General features: G+C 41.1%; 1 protein-coding gene across 1 annotated transcript in view; it reads right to left on the bottom strand.

Moving 5' to 3' along the window:
* LOC122554966 (integrator complex subunit 6-like) overlaps positions 1-17,284 on the bottom strand; it is a 96,265-nt gene that overhangs the window by 32,962 nt on the left and 46,019 nt on the right. Inside the window, exons 8-9 of the mRNA XM_043700434.2 lie at positions 16,001-16,133; positions 9,710-9,804 (exon numbers count right to left, since the gene is read on the bottom strand). Of these exons, the coding sequence (XP_043556369.2) occupies positions 9,710-9,804; positions 16,001-16,133 (228 nt within the window). The remainder of the gene's footprint in view (positions 1-9,709; positions 9,805-16,000; positions 16,134-17,284) is intronic.

The following is a 17,284-nucleotide window of genomic DNA, read 5'->3' as shown; positions in this document are numbered from 1 at the left end:
CTCACAGCGCCAGGGACTCAGGCTTAATTCCATTTTTGGGCGACTTTCAGTGTGGAGTTTGCACATTCTTCCCATGTCTGTGTGGGTTTCCTCCGGGTGCTCCAGTTTCCTCCCACAGTCCAATGATGTGCAGGTTAGATGAATCGTCCATGCAAAATTGCCCGTAGTGTTAGGTGCTGGGGTAAATGTAGGAGGATGGATCTGCGTGGGTTGCCCTTTAGAGGGTCGGTGCGGACTTGTTAGGCCTAACGGACTGTTTCCATTCTGTAGGTAATCTAATCTAAAACTTGCTCCAGGTCAATGGTCAAAACATGACTGCAGCCTGGATACAAAATAAAGGTCACCAGCAAATAATGAAGCACTGAAGATACAGACAGCAGCATATCATAACTACAATCTGTAGTAACATGCATAACAACACTGAACTTACCATATAGCTTTACACAAGTATGGGTTTATGAAATAATAGGTATTCTGATAGTCATGGGGAGAAAGTGAGGTCTGCAGATGCTGGAGATCAGAGCTGAAAATGTGTTGCTGGAGAAGCGCAGGTCAGGCAGCATCCAGGGAACAGGAGAATCGACGTTTCGGGCATAAGCCCTTCTTCAGGAAAATTCCTGAAGAAGGGCTTATGCCCAAAACGTCGATTCTCCTGTTCCCTGGATGCTGCCTGACCTGCTGCGCTTCTCCAGCAACACATTTTCAATTCTGATAGTCATCTCTCACGTAACCGTTTGGAAATCAAATTGTCAAGCCAGATCAACTGTTGTAGTCAGCCTAATGCCTGTCCCTGACTGCCTGAAACAGAGACAACCTGCAACAAATTTACAGGAGCCAAACACAATTCTTTACGTTTGCTCACAGAAGGTCGAAACTCACAAATCTACAACATTTCTAAAATCCTTGATTTTCTTCCTCCATAGAGTCATAGAGATGTACAGCATGGAAACAGACCATTCGGTCCAACCCGTCCATGCCGACCAGATATCCCAACCCAATCTATTCCCGCCAGTACCCGGCCCATATCCCTCAAAACCCTTCATATACCCATCCAAATGCCTTTTAAATGTTGCAATTGTACCAGCCTCCATCACTTCCTCTGGCAGCTCATTCCATACATGCACCACCCTCTGAGTGAAAAAGTTGCCCCTTAGGTCTCTTTTATATCTTTCCCACCTCTCCCTAAACCTATGCCCACTAGTTCTGGACTCCCCCACCCCAGGGAAAAGACCTTGTCTATTTACCTTATCCATGCCCCTCAATTTTGTAAACCTCTAAGGTCGCCCCTCAGCCTCCGACGCTCCAGAGAAAACAACCCCAGCCTGTTCAGCCTCTCCCTGTAGCTCAAATCCTCCAACCCTGGCAACATCCTTGTAAATCTTTTCTGAACCCTTTCAAGTTTCACAACATCTTTCCAATAGGAAGGAGACCAGAATTGCACACAATATTCCAAAAGTGGCCTTACAGCCGTAACATAATCTCCCAACTCCTGTACCCAATACTCTGACCAATAAAGGAAAGCATACCAAACGCCTTCTTCACTAGCTTATCTACCTGCGACTCTACTTTCAAGGAGCTGTGAACCTGCACTCCAAGGTCTCTTTGTTCAGCCACACTCCTTAGGACCTTACCATTATGTGTAAAAGCCCTGCTAAGATTTGCTTTCCCAACATGCAGCACCTCACATTTATCTGAATTAAACTCCATCTGCCACTTCTCAGCCCATTAGCCCATCTGATGAAGATCCTGTTGTAATCTGAGGTAATCTTCTTCGCTGTCCACCACACCTCCAGTTTTGGGGTCATCTGCAAACTTACTTACCGTACCTTTTATGCTCGCATCCATCACCACCCTCTGTCTTCTACCTTTGAGCCAGTTCTGTATCCAAATGGCTAGTAATCCCTTATTCCATGAGATCTAACCTTGCTAATCAATCTCCCATGGGGAGCTTTGTCGAACCCCTTACTGAAGTCCATATAGATCACATCTACTGTTATGCTTTCATCGATCCTCTGAATGTTTTGAAGTAACAATCAAGTTTGAGAGACATGATTTCCCATGCACAAAGCCATGTTGACTATCCCTAATCAGTCCCTGCCTTTCCAAATACATATACACCCTGTCCCTCAGGGATTCCCTCCAACTTGCCCACCATCGACATCAGGCTCACTGGTCTATAGTTCCCTGGCTTGTCTTTACCACCCTTCTTAAATAGTGACACCACCTCCAGTTGTCTGGCATCGCACCTGTGACTATTGATGATACAAATATCTCAGCAAGAGGCCCAGCAATCACTTTCCTAGCTTCCCACAGACTTCTAGGGTACACCTGTTCAAGTCCTGGGGATTTACTCACCTTTATGCATTTCAAGACATCCAGCACTTCCTCCTCTGTAATATGGACAGTTTTCAAGATGGAGAAAGTGAGGACTGCTGATGCTGGAGATCAGAGCTGAAAAATGTGTTGCTGGAAAAGCGCAGGTCAGGCAGCATCCAAGAAGCAGGAGAATCGACGTTTCGGGCATAAGCCCTTCTTCAGGAATGAGGAGGGTGTGCCAAGCAGGCTAAGATAAAAAGGTAGGGAGGAGGGACTTGGGGGAGGGGTGTTGGGAATGCAATAGGTGGAAGGAGGTTAAGGTGAGGGTGATAGGCCGGAGAGGGGGTGGGGGCGGAGAGGTCAGGAAGAAGATTGCAGGTCAAGAAGGCGGTGCTGAGTCCGAGGGTTGGGACTGAGATAAGGTGGGGGGGGGGGGGAAGAGGGGAAATGAGGAAGCTGGAGAAATCTGCATTCATCCCGTGGTTGGAGGGTTCCTAGGCGGAAGATGAGGTGCTCTTCCTCTAGGCATCGTGTTGCCATGGTCTGGCGATGGAGGCGGCCAAGGACCTGCATGTCCTTGGCGGAGTGAGAGGGGGAGTTAGCCTGCTTGGCACACCTTCCTCATTCCTGAAGGGCTTATGCCCGAAACGTCGATTCTCCTGCTCCTTGGATGCTGCTTGACCTGCTGCGCTTTTCCAGCAACATATTTTTCAGTTTTCAAGATGTCACCATCTATTTCCATACATTCTATATCTTCCATATCCTTTTCCACTGATGCAAATACTGATGCAAAATATTCGTTTAGTATCTCCCCCACTTTCTGCAGCTCGATACAAAGGCTGCCTTGCTGATTTTTGAGGGGCCCTATTCTCTTCCTAGTTACCCTTTTGTCCCTAATGTATTTGTAAACACCCATTGGATTCTCCTTGCCCCTATTTGCCAAAGCTACCTCATGTCCCCTTTTTGCCCTCCTGATTTCCCTCTTCAGTATAGTCCTATTGCCTTTATTCTTTAAGGATTCACTCAATCTATCCTGTCTGTACCTGACATATGCTTCCTTCTTTTTCTTAACCAAACCCTCAATTTCTTTAGACATCCTGCATTCCCTACACCTACCAGCCTTTCCTTTCACCCAAATAGGAATATACTTTCTCTGGATTCTCCAATTCAAGGACCATGACAAAATCATTCTAGATCGTCTAACCTATTACAACCAATAGGAATCTGTACAGCTCAGTGTACAGGCAAGTATGCCGTAAAGGTACAGAAACTTGTTAAAATATATACCCTGTACATTTTTAAAAACCCTCAAACTGTTAAAACCTCCAACGCTAAATATTCAAATTGAGGTGGTTGGCACCCTCCTTTTCCTCCCCTACCACATAATGTCTACCCTATCATACTTGGTCTATTCAAACATACCACCCAAATAAAGCTGCCATTTCAGTTTGTGGCTTACAGTACTTTGAGTTTCCCAGGTACGGATGGGGAGCTCTTGTTAGTGCATTTAAACTAAATCAAAATTTAAGATAATACAATGTATTGTGAAGATTTTGTTTTGTATGAGCACTGGACTATTCAAAATGTAGAAGTAATAATCAACTCCGTTTCCTCCTACCATTGTTCTTGACAGCCCGTCAGCATGGTTTCTGTTTGTCCATATATCTGCTTTTCACTTCAACTGCTCTTTATTGGAATAAGTTCCATATACTAACCACTCTCCAGGTAAAAACAAATTCCTCAATTTCCCATTTGATTTATTGTTGAGCATTTCATATTTATTGGAAAGTTTTTAGATCTAGTCTCCCCCACATCTAGCTTATCAAGACCACAGATAAATTTAATTTTAAAGATCTCTGCCAGGTTTGAAGAAAAAATGATTGAGAAGTTTTACACAATATGAATACAGCAAATGTCCTAATCAGCAAAAATGAAAAACCCAGCCTCAATGACATGCTGACGTGGACCCCATGGTTCATGAGTTCCCATATTTAACGGAGTTGTACACTTTGTAGTATGACAACAGTAAAGCCACAATGGAAGAGCTCAAGGGAGAGTTTGCGATGCAGCTTAACCTACTAATCGCGCATTAATCTCATTTGGATCAGATTTCCAGCATTATCCAAATATCTAACTAGACAGGCTTAAGAAAACATGCAGATTCAGTAGATGCTGGGCATGGCAGGTTTCTGTTCTGCATCATTTTAAGAAAAAACATGCAGAGTGAAATAAAAGTTTCCATTTCCAAATTTTTGGAATATAAAAATGCAAAAATTTGCACTTCAGTGAAAGAAGGTTATGGTTCCAAGTCTCATTGAGCAGGGCCTCCAAACATCAGGGCCAGAACACCCCATGTGGTCGCCAACTGAAATGTTAGGGCCCTGAATGCAAAGAGGGGAAAGACTGCCTTGGATTTCCAAACAAGTTATAAAAGCTGTGCCCCATCTCTATAGTAAGCCTCTGCCCTCGCAGCTCAAAGCCCCAATCCACACTCTTAATTCTCACTGAGGAGCTACAACAAATCTCAAATGTGAAATGGGGATCAGTGTTAAATTGCTTGGGAAGTATAGCTCCAGAGTTTAAAGCTCAATATCAAGTGGACACTTCAATGGAGTAGAGGGAATGCTGTACTGCTGAAGGTCTACTTCAGCAGAGGCCTCATCTGCACTTTTGGGTGGACAATCTCATGGCTGCACCCTTCTCAGCCAAGTGGGCATGTTCTCTTTGGTGTCCTTCATGATATTGTTACATCAGATTAAAATTGCTGCTTGTGGGAACCTGCTCACTTCGAGGATGATACATTGGTGTTTCTTATACCAGCAAAGTAACTGCACTTCAAACATGCTTCATATATTCCAGTTGCACAACTGACTAAAAAGACATTATTTATGAGAAATTGAAGAGAGTGAATGCTGCTGGTGAGTAGCTCATACCAATCTTGTTCTTTGGCCTAGTGGTTTACAATGCTGCTTGACAATACCCATTTCACCATAGTTTAAATCACTATTAAGCCAATTATTGTTGATACCTGCTAGCAACACACTATGCCACAGTACCACGACAGCATCCTCTCACCACCTTATCTAGATTCCCCAACTGTAACTGTACCACAGAATCTCTACAGTGTGGTCCATTGAGTCCACATCAACACTCCGGAGCATCCCACCCAGACTCAGCCCACCTACCCTATCCCTGTAGCTGTGCATGGCTGATTCACCGAAACCTGCAAATCCGCAGACACTGTGGGCAATTTAGCATCATCAATCCACATGACCTTTGGACTGTGGGAGGAAACCTGAGCACCTGCAGGAAACTCATGCTGATATGGAGAGAATGTGCAAATTCTGCCTGAGGGTGGAACTGAATTGGGTCCCAGGCACTAAAGCAGCAGTGCAAACCAGGGACCCAGGAAATTTTTCAAGGTTTTTTTTGATTCTTAGTGAGATGAGGGCATCACTGGCCAGACCAGCACTTATTGTCCATCCCAGGGAGCAGTTACAATTCAGCCATATTGCTGTGGGTCTGGGGTCAAAGGCAGGCCAAACCAGCTAAGGACAGCAGTGTCCTTCCCCAAGGGACATTAGTGAACGATATGAGTTTTCCCCCACAATCGACAATGGTTTCACTGTCATTAGACACTTAATTACAACTTTTATTAAATTCAAATTCCACCATCTGTCATGGGAAAATTCAACCCTGATCCCCAGAACACTACCTGCGTCTCTGGACTCTCAGTCTAGTGATAATACCATGAGGCCATCACTTCCCCCAGTGCTCTGGGGCAATGGTTTGAATCTCACCACGGTACACAGAATTTAAATCTTAAAACATCTTGAAATGGGAGTCTAATGATGATTATGATGGATGCCATATTAGCTCATCTGGTTCACTAATTCCATGCACTAAAGACCATAAGTAGTGTGAACAGGGAAGAGGAAATTGGCTCAAGCTTGCTCCACCATTCAATATGATCAAGCATAATCCGACATTCCTCACGCCCACTTTCCTGCCCTTTTCCTTTCACCCTCGATTCCCCCACTAGTCAAGAATCTATCTCAGCCTTAAATATACCCAAGGACTCTCCCCCTACAAAGACACAATCCTCAGAAGAAATCTCTCGTCATCTCAGTCCTGAAATCATTGCCCATTTATTCTGAAGCTATGCCCTCTGGTCCTAGACTCTCCCTTGAGGGGAATATCCTTTCAGCATTTCATGTCAGGCTCCTTGAGAATCCTGTATGTTTCAATGAGATCACTTCTCCATTCTTCCAAATTCCCCTGAGTAGAGTCCCAGTCTGTTTCGCTTTTGCTCTGAAGACAATCCTCCATACCATGGTTCACCCTCGGGAACCTTCTCTGAACTGCCTCCAAAAACAATTATATCTTTCCTTAAATAAGAGGACCAAAACTGCTCTCAGTTCTTCAGGTGTGGTCTCACTAGCACCTTTTACAGTTCCATCAAGACTTGACTACACTTACAATTCAACCCCCTTGAAATAAGGGTCAACATTCTATTCGCCTTCCTGATTACTTGCTGCACCTGTGTCCTAGCTCTGTGTTTCGTGCACAAATATCCTCAGGTCGCTGGGTTTTGCAGCTTTCAGCAGTTTTCTCCCCATTTAATATTGCTTTGTTCTCCCTCCCAAAACAAACTTCACATTTTTCACTACATTTGCCACTTGTCAACTTTTTGCCCATTCAATCTATCCACAGCTTTGTAAACACTTTTTACCCCTGTCACAACCTATCTTGCAACCCATTTTTGTGTTGTCTCCAAATCGGGCTGCAGTACATTCACTTCCTTCCTTGACCGCCCCCCGACCCCCACACACACAGTTTAGTGATCAGTTGAGGTTCAGCATTGATCCTGTGGAATCCCATTGGTCACAGGTCACCAACACGAGAAAGAACACCTTATCTCCACTCTGGGCTGTTTCCTGCCCTTTATCCAAATCAATACACTACTTCTGACATCTGGGCTCTTATTTCATGTCTCAAACTTAGGACGTACCTTATCAAATGCCTTCTCAAAGTCCAACTATAACATGTCTACTGGTTCCCCTCTATCCACTCGGCTGAGATTTCCTCAAAGAACTCTCATGAGTCAGACAGAGAAACTAAAACTGTTGTCCTTACCTGGTCCAGCTTATATGGAAATCCAGGCCAACAGCAACATTATTTCCTGTTAATTACTCTCTGAAATGACCTGGCAAGCCACTCCATTATATTAACCACGATAAAGTCGAAAGGAAGCAGTGAAACTGGACAGACCACGTGGCATTGACTAAGGCACCTGAAATGGCAACAGCATACATAGTCTGTTGACCCTTGAAAGTCTTCCTTACAAACATGGGTGAGCTAATGTAAAAACACATCTTACAATGCACGTTCATGACAATACCATAAATGTAGAGATGTCAGTGTTGGACTGGGGTGGACAAAATCACTTCACCTGATCAAGGAGCAGCACTCAAAGTTTGATACTTTAAATAAACCTTGGATAAAACTTTTAAATATTGAATTATAACCTGGTGTAGCGTGACTTCTGAACATGACAACACAGTCATCATCGCTGGCTATGTCCTGTCTCACTGACAGAACAATGGTGAAAGCACAATGGCATACAATCAGGAGGAAGTTGCCCTCGAAGTCCTCAACTTTGACTGATTGAAACTTACAGAATACTGACTGGCCTGGACAGTGGACATTGGGAAGATGTTTTCATTGGCAGGAGAGACAAGGACCCAAGGGCACAGCCTTAGACCCTTTGGAATGGGGAGAAACTTCTTTAGCCAGGGTGGTGAATCTGTGGAATTCATTGTCACAGAAGGGTGTGAAGGTCAGGTCATTGAGCATATTTAATACCGAGATAGCTAAGTTCTTGGCTATGGGAAGAAAACAGGAGAATGGGGTTGAAAAACTTATCAGCCATGCTTGAACGGTGGCGCAGAATCAATGGGCTGAATGTCCTAATTTCTGATCTAATGTATGTAATTATTTACTCATACAACACAGTGTAGCCAATTGAAAGGATCTGGAAATCTGAGGAGAAAAATAGAACTAATATTTCAGATCTGTGAACTTTTTGTTGAAATATTGGCTCTAGCCCTCTTCATAGATGCAGTCATGAACTGCAGAGTACTTTGAACATTATCAATTTTTCAACATTTCAATTTCCAAGTCTTGTAGTAATGAAGTTAGGAAATGATTTAAGAGTGAAGTTAATATTTAATCCCTTGACACCATGAACAGAAAGAAAGAAGCCAATATCATATGGAATTTTAAAATCATTGTTTTGTGCTTGCCCTACTACTCGACAGAACAGCAAGATAGAGCTATTAGTACAACTAAAACCCACAACCAAAAACCTCTAAGCATTAACATTCAGCAATAAGTTCAAATACAAGCTTTCTCTCCCACTTTCTCCAATTCAAGGTTAAAGTACAAAAAGATACCATGCTTTTAAAAATTAATTCTTTTAACTGTGTGAAGTATTAACTGGCTGCAGGCAAAGTACCTCACCTTGAGCATTTAACCTAAATACCTACTGTTATGATCCCATTTGATGGTATTATTGAACAAGTCAGATTCCAGAAAGCACTCTAGTTAAGAGATTTTTGTTTTATCTCTGTTAACATAGTGGTCAGTCACTGAAAGTGTCACACGAGTCTGCAGAGTGTCTTGAACACCAGAACGGAAGTTTATTACACAAAAAGTGAAAACAAAAAAATGTTATTTAGATATAGAATACAGAAAAATCTTAAATTGTCTAGCTGAACAAAATTTCAACCTATTTCTCAACACCATCACTTGTCAGTAACTCAAATTCAGAGAATTCCAATCTCTACCAAATGACTAATTCTTCCCAGTTTCTATCCTCTGAACTGGGGAGGCTTCTTACAATAGTCTGAATCTGAACTTCTGACAATTTCAAAGCAGATTTCAAAGCAAACACTCCTAGTCTAGAAACAGCACAAACTAAACTCTTCTATTTAAGTAACTCATTCCGTAAACTGGTCTGAAATAAAATCATCTCATTTTTGGAGACAGCTTACATTCACTTCTGACCTCAGCTCAGTCTCCTCCAAATGCCCTAAAATAACCAAGCAATAATAAGTCCTTGATTATTCTATACTGAAAAAAAGTTCATGGATTTGAATGTTTACTCTACCAGCAATAAACCAGAGAGAAAAACTGTTGGATGTCTGGGCATTCCATGGGCTGACAGATTGCAGATTAAGTCCCTGTTCTGAAAGGATTGTCTTATCCAAACAAAAAACTTTACAAAGTAACAACACCCATATGCCATTATTTTGGCATCTATAGCCTCAAATTGATGAATCACATATCTCTAACCACATTAGCCATGTGCAAAATATCAAATGAAGCGTACCCCGATATAATAGGGAGGCATTGTCTTCAAGTAATTTTCAAATGCTTGCCGCCATTTCATAACTGGCTTCAGTTTATGCACTTTGAACAAATCATCTGCAAAACAAAAACCAAACAATGAATTGTAATTCAGACAAAGTCAAACAAGAAATACTCTATTGTGCAATTTGATCTAGATTTTAAAATCAGTGTTATTTTCTAGTGAAGCAGATGGATCTTTTTTTTTAAAAAAAGGATCCTACCCTCCTGCCAATAGGAAGGCAACCTGCTTAAAAACCTTACTCTGTTGTCAGAGCAGAAAGTGAATAATGGGAAAGAAGTTCAAACCTGCTTCAACCCATTCAATGGTATTACAAATCACAATCCACTGTACGCTCCAATTTATTTTTAGGTGGGCTAATCTTTAATACCAGACTCAAGGTTTTCAATGGAGCATTAATAATTTATGCAACAAAATCCACATTTCAAGTAAACAAGTAATTGGGAACTGTGGAAAAAGGGTCTTGGAATAAAAATAAATTGAGTCACAGTTTGGAGATTTTCATCTCTTCTGGCTGTCAAAACCCCAAAGATTAATTTAGGCAATTTCTCCAATTCCAACTGTGTTTGAATCCACATTACAAGCCACTTAGGTCCTCATTTAAAATCAAAGAAAACTGCTTATTTTACCCATTCTCACAACTGTGTAGCAGGATTTAGCTTCCATTACGAAAGCAGCACAACCTAGTCTCCTGGAAACCAAGCATCAATTGAAAAGTACATCAAGGATGGCTCGTGTGCAATATCTTTTTTTTGGGGGGGGGGGGGCAAGAAGCGAGTTTCTGATGATGGTGGTGGTCAAGAGGTGGTGAGATTTTGTTGTTCAGTTACAGTTTCATTTTGTGGCTGCTCACACCTATATCATGAGAATCCAAACCATCACACACCAAAATAATCCAAAAGTCTAGGGCACCAAATAGTCATACATTCAATAGTTTGAGTAAGAGTTAACTGCTAACTGTAAATTTAAAACCAGAATTGAAAAACTTAATTTATAAAAACAGGACCATAATAAGCTCATATATGTGTGTAACCAGATTCTCCCTTGATTATGATATTAGTTGATGGAAGATTTTGTCATATTTAGAGTCAGGTCACTCTATCATTTAACACAACAATACCATAGGTTTGCAGGGCCAATAAGGCGGCCACTATAAAGGCACTACAAATATTAATTTGTATGCTCCATGGAATCACCAAGCTAAAGCAGCTTTATTTTGTTCCAGATGGGTGATCTGAGTATTGAATATCTGTAGCAGCTAGCCTGAAACCATGAAAAATCACTTCGGTCTTCCACCTATGACTCAGGACAGGAAGCAGATACAAAGTCAATCAGTTCTGAACTTAATGACTGCTTGTTTGAAAATGGAAACCTGCCATTCCAGCTCAAGTTATGCTGTGATGGAGAGAGTGAGCAGGTTTGAAAATCTGCTGTGTACATACTTTATAGCAGTGTGCCCATGTCACCACATTGTTTTCCACCACAATAGAAACATGCTGAACAGAAAGTTGGAATAGAAGCATTCTGTTCAGTTCTTCCAGCCTGTTTTCACATTTAGTAAGACCATGAACTAAATCTGTATACCCCACCTTGGTCCCATATTCCTTAATATCTTCTGATAACTAAAATAGATGAATCTCCAGGTTTTATTTTACAATTGGTTACCCATCAACCGTTGTTTGCAGAAGAGAACTGCAAACTTGGGTATTTACTGGTGTTTTCCAATTTCACTCAAAGTTCAAGCTGTATTTTTTGGACTACTATTGAGTCCTAGACTCCTCGAAGATTGGGAATAAATTTTATGAATACCATCAGTTCCCTTTCATATCTCAAAAACTTGGATTGAAGCACCACTCTAACCTCCATAGAGACCAGGCATCAATCTGGTAAACATATGCTGCCTCCCTCAAAGCTTGAAGTGCTCAGCCAATTCAACAGGCTGCAGCAGCAGGCCAACGCAGTGGCAGGAAATGGCAAGTCACAGGAAGTGGGTCTCTTGCAAGGCAAGAAAATTAAAATCAGTTCACTGAAAATAAGGTTTTCTGAGCAGAGCCAGAATTAGTAAGGATAAACTTAACAGTGGCAGCATTCAGTACGGTTTTTTTTGAGGCGGGGAGGTGGAGGAGTGAGAAACAGGGTAGAGAAAGCTAATATCCACAGTTTATAGCTGTGGTTAAGTAGCTCAGAGATTGAGAACCATTTTCAAAAATCTTTATCGTTACATGAAGCAGCTCAGGAAATAACCAACATATCACAAGTTGGAACCATTGGTTGGAATGCAAAAGCCATTCTTGTTAACTAGGAATACAGGATTTGGGATTGTATTGTTCAACTAATGCATAACTTTTAACAAGTTCAGGAGCACTTTAGAACCACAATAATATTCTCAGTGAGATTAGAACATCTGCAACACTACAAGTACCATCAACAGTCTCCTGAAATATTGGAGTAAAAGTGTACAGTTCCATAACAATCCAATATGAGGTCGTAGTTTAAATGATCCATCATACTACACGACTCCCCTCATTCTAACCCAATTCCTCATGGTGAAACTACCCAAAAATTAGACTGCTTATTTTTGAAAAGAGACACAAAGAATTTTACATTTCTTGTCACTATCTGAACTTAAACATTATTTAAGATTTGCCAAAAAGATAACCAATTTGAAACCAAAATGTTCAGTGTGGTATGACATAATCCAAAGCCATGACTGTGAAACAACAATTTAATTTGCCTGTTACTAATAGAGAAAATAATATGATCATTCTATAGTCCCTTTGGAAAGAAAATTGGGATAAACAAGAGGAAGCAGTCGTCACATGATCACAATTGTTCAACTCTGTGGTGCAGGGTCACTTCTGCATCAGTGAAGCCTGAGGAAATATGATTAACATTTAAGAGGAGATGTTTTTACATAACACCTTAAACAATGAGTTTATGGTAAAACATCCCAAAACACGTCGAGAGGGTGCCAGATAAAATGAGACCCTGGGACAGATAACAAAATACTTTGTCAGAGGTAGATTCGAAGGAGCATCATGAGGGAGAGGCTGACATCAATCCAGAGCTTGGATGAAGTGAGAATCCAAAAGAAACCACAGATTTAAAGACTGCAGAGCTAGAGAGGAGAGATCACAATCCAATTTGAACACAAGATTGAGATTCTGGATGTAGGTTTGTTCGCTGAGCTGGAAGGTTTGTTTGCAGACGTTTTGTCACCATATTCGGTAACATCATCAGGGAGCCTCCGCAAGAAGCATTGGTGATAATGGACCACTTTCTATTTGTGTTTCCGTTTCCTTAGGTTGGTGATGCCATTTCCTGTTGTTTATGCCAGGGGGCGGTAAATGGGATCCAAGTCAACTGTTTGCTGATAGAGCTCCAGTTAGAATGCCGTGCTTGTCGGAATTTGCGTGCATGTCTCTGTTTGGTAAGTTGCCACAAAAAGACATGACCCACTCTCACTAGTATGCTAACATAACGCTGAGAAGGACGTCACTCCAACTGGGACAACACATCCATCCTCAGACGAGCCAAACAGAGACACACACAAGAATTCCTAAACGGAATTTCAAATGGAATTCTATCAACAAGCACGTTGACCTTGGATCCCATTTACCACCCCCAGAGAAAAAGAACAGAAAATGACATCACCAATCGAAGGAAAGCGAAACATAAACAGAAAGCAGGTCTTACCACCACTGCTTCATCCGGAGCCTCTGATGTTACCTAGTATGATGACAAAACGTCTGAAAACTAACCTTCCAGCTCAGTGAGCAAACCCACATCCAGAACCTCAACCTGAGCTACAAATCTTCTCAAAACTCGCTGACAAGATTGAGAATTTTAAAATTGAGACATTGCAGGACCAATGTAGACCAGCAAGAATAAGGGTCATAGGTGAACAGAACTTCCATGTGAGAAACAAATCAATTTTAAACATTACATTATCAACCAAATATTCCATCTGCTCCTCTAGATGTTACACTAACTCAAGCTTGCAGAGAGACAGGCAATGAAATGCAGTCCACTTGCTGATGCAGTATCATCCCAATAGGTTCAGTACATGCTATCAGTAAACTACAATAAATAACTTAAAATGTTACGTGAAGAAATCCAAATAAGCAGGGTAGAAGCAATTGCACGAGAAAATGTCACATAACACCCGAGTTTAGCAAAAGTTACCTACCCATGAAACAATGCAACAGCAATGGCGGGCCTTGGTGTCGACCAATGAACCATGTTTTCTGACTGTCAGAGGAAGTCGAGAGAGAGGCTTATTGGTCAGGCCCAGTTGGTGCTGATTGCATTTCTCCGGACATGTAAAAACACACATATATACAACCATCATTAGATTCATGTACAACAAACAAAATGCAACATACAGTAATACCAAGGCTGAGAAGCAAAGACTGTTTTCTCAGTGACGGCACAAACTTAGGCTTTTAAGTAACAGCCCCATTAACTTTTCAAGCACAAAAGACCAGTGATGAGCAACTCTGCCAATTTCCATGTCAGATATACTGCATGTTCCTTCTATTAAGAAATAATTAACACTGTGATTGTTTAACAGCCCAAAATGGCCTATTTTTGGGGTTAATTAGCACATGACTGCAGGTTGGCCAGAGCAGTCATATTTTTCGTGCAAAAATGCTTCATTTGTGCTGCCGAGTTCAGAAGAGAATATTTAATTGTTCATTTGTACGTGACCCACACCCCATCCTGTCCACTGTTAAACATCTCGACTTCGAGAACATTCTTTCAAACAAACAACAGCGAGATTATGCATCCATGAGATTTTGCTTTGTAGATTCCAGATCAAATGGAAAAGCAGACATGATAGTGATCTCATTGTATATCAATTTTATGAACATGGTCAGAACGTGTGGAACTGAAGTCTCATTTTGGCAGGAGAACAGCTGCAGCTTGGTCAGCCCATCCCGTCAACCTGTCAAGTGGTGGGCCTTTGTCCATGCCAACAAAGACACTTTATAAAAATGGTACCTAATGTTCCACAATTTGCAGTAAGCAACAAAACATCATTACTGGGACATTTTAGATTCACTGTAGCCATGTTGTTAGGACTTATTCATTATAATAGAAATGTTATCCCCATGGCAAAAGCTTAGGTAAGGTATCTATGCATGTTTTATGATGCGCTGAAGAGATGCTACAAATGAATAGAGCAGTCTTTTCCATCCATCTTAGGAAGGCTGTTGATTCCACTGACAGCACTCTTTCAGTCATAACTGAACACCAACCACATCAATGCACTGTACTACTCAAATTATCTATTAAATTTAACTCAATTTTCTCCAGTTTCCAAATGCCTCCAATTCCAGCTATTTCCCAACATAGTAAATGCAACAATTTTTTTGCAAAACATTTATCTTCAATTCGTTGAACTGAAGATCAACTAACTTTAACCAACTACTTGTTTTGAATGCAAACAATAGAATTTTTGGTCAATGCGCAATCAGTAGCCAAAGATGACAAAAAGACAGGCACCCATTCAGAGTGTATCAGTGCATTATGCATTGGCCGAAGCGGTGTCAACTCATGCCGTCGCAGCACAGCTGAGCTTAACCTGAACAGGAGCTAGAAGGTTATTTCTATTCTAAGGATTATACTCAACATAAACAAAATGAAGAACCCTGATTGCAGTACCTAGAATGTGCTTACAAAGATGCATACTGACACAAAACCAAACAAGTTAAACTGCCTATAGCTATATGCCTGCCAGCAAATAAAAAGGCCCCAATCTGTTACCCTTCATTTTAACGTGCAATGCTTTGAGATTATAACTGCATTACTCGGTAACACTCAAAGGTTAGCAGACAATCTCAACTTTAGAGGACAAGTCAACACTTCTTTGAAGGATTATTATTTTCAATTGGTCTTAAAATATGTAAGAAATGATCATATGATTCTATTTCAAAAGGCATTCTTATTAAATTACAAAGCTAGCCCATTATAAATTTGAAAGGCATAGGTGGCACGTTTTGCTGTACTAGAACCTTTGGCTCAATGGCACAGACACTAGAGAAGTTATTTCAATTCAAGTAACTTCTTAGCTACCAATTCTCATTTGTAATCAGAGTAATTGGATTTGGTGACGTGTTCATAGCAAAATTACAGTTGAAACATTTTACCTTGTGACACAAAAATGCAAAATAAACTAATGCAGGCACTTTCACTGTTAACCTTAAAACGTGGAGTTCCATTAAATTCCTTGTAAAATGTTATACTTACCTAGGAGTGGAAGCAGTACAGGATAGTTGTAAGGCATCACAAAAAGGTTAACACAATTCAAAGCTGTACTAGCTTTTAGGTAACCAAAAGGATGACCCAGGTCACTATATTTCCCACTGTTGTTCACATATACCTGGAATGACAATTTGATGGGTTAGTGTTTGTTATGTAGGTAGTCTGAAGTCAGGTTCGGAACTTAGCTGCCTAGATAGCTATCAACTGATATTTTTCAATCAACAAAAATGAACATTTATCAGATCAGTGTTACAGCAGGGAACATACACTACGTTAAAAGTAACTGAAGTAGGAAAAACAGAACTTTACGAAATGACAACAGATTCTCACACTCCTGCTTTGCTTTGCTTTTCACTCATGAATCACTTGTTATAATAGAGTGAAAGAAACTCAGGGAGGCGGCAATGTGTATTTATGGTTATAATCACATCAGTCACTATCTTTTTAAATGGCAGAGCAGGCTCAAGGGGCCAAATGGCTTACTCTTGACCCTTTTTGTATGTAAACTTGCCAGTGATGGCTCCAGAGTCTGTGCCTCTGGGAAATCCATACCTCAAATCAAAGATTTTACAAAATACATTACCTGTATATCCGCTGATTAACAAAGGTGATACGGTGACAGTCATATCACCGCACTAATAACCCAAAAGCCCAAGCTGATGCCCTGGGCAAGTGGACTCAAATCCCATGATGGCAGCTCCAGTGCCAATGGTGGACTCTTAAATTCCCTCTGGAAGCACTGTTTCAAATCATTTAGTTTCAACGGTGATGCCAGATGGGCAATAAATAGTGGCCACACCAGTGATGCTCACATCCCATGGATGAACAAAGGAAACAATATACACAAACCAGAGAACACATTAAGAGATTTAGATCATTTACCTCAAGCCAATTCAGCAAATATGTGTTCCTCAACTTCAGCTACTCAGCTTTGCTGCATGTGTTGATGTCCTAATCCAAAAAATCTTGTAATCTCAGTTCAGAAAGGTTATTTGACCCCCTCAGCAGCCCACAGCCTGGCTAGTTCTTGCTATCCAGGCCAAGGCTAGGCTCTGTACATCCTAATGATATCCTACTCACTTCTGAGCTCTAACCACCTTCAGGTGAAGGCCAACATGGCATTAAGTTTTTTTACTTGGTCATCAGAAGTAGAAAAACCTGTAGGACAGGTGGTCATTCAGTCCATTATACTTCTTTCAAAGAGCTAGCCAGGATAATCGCTGTCCCAAGTAATGCCTGACGCAAGTGTAAAATGTACCTCTGATACAT

Source organism: Chiloscyllium plagiosum, unplaced genomic scaffold (genome assembly GCF_037043375.1).
Source record: "Chiloscyllium plagiosum isolate Xiang-an unplaced genomic scaffold, Cpla_swu_hap1 HiC_scaffold_12, whole genome shotgun sequence".
In the NCBI taxonomy this organism is placed as follows: Eukaryota; Metazoa; Chordata; class Chondrichthyes; order Orectolobiformes; family Hemiscylliidae; genus Chiloscyllium; species Chiloscyllium plagiosum.
This window is presented reverse-complemented; position numbering and strand designations above follow the sequence as displayed.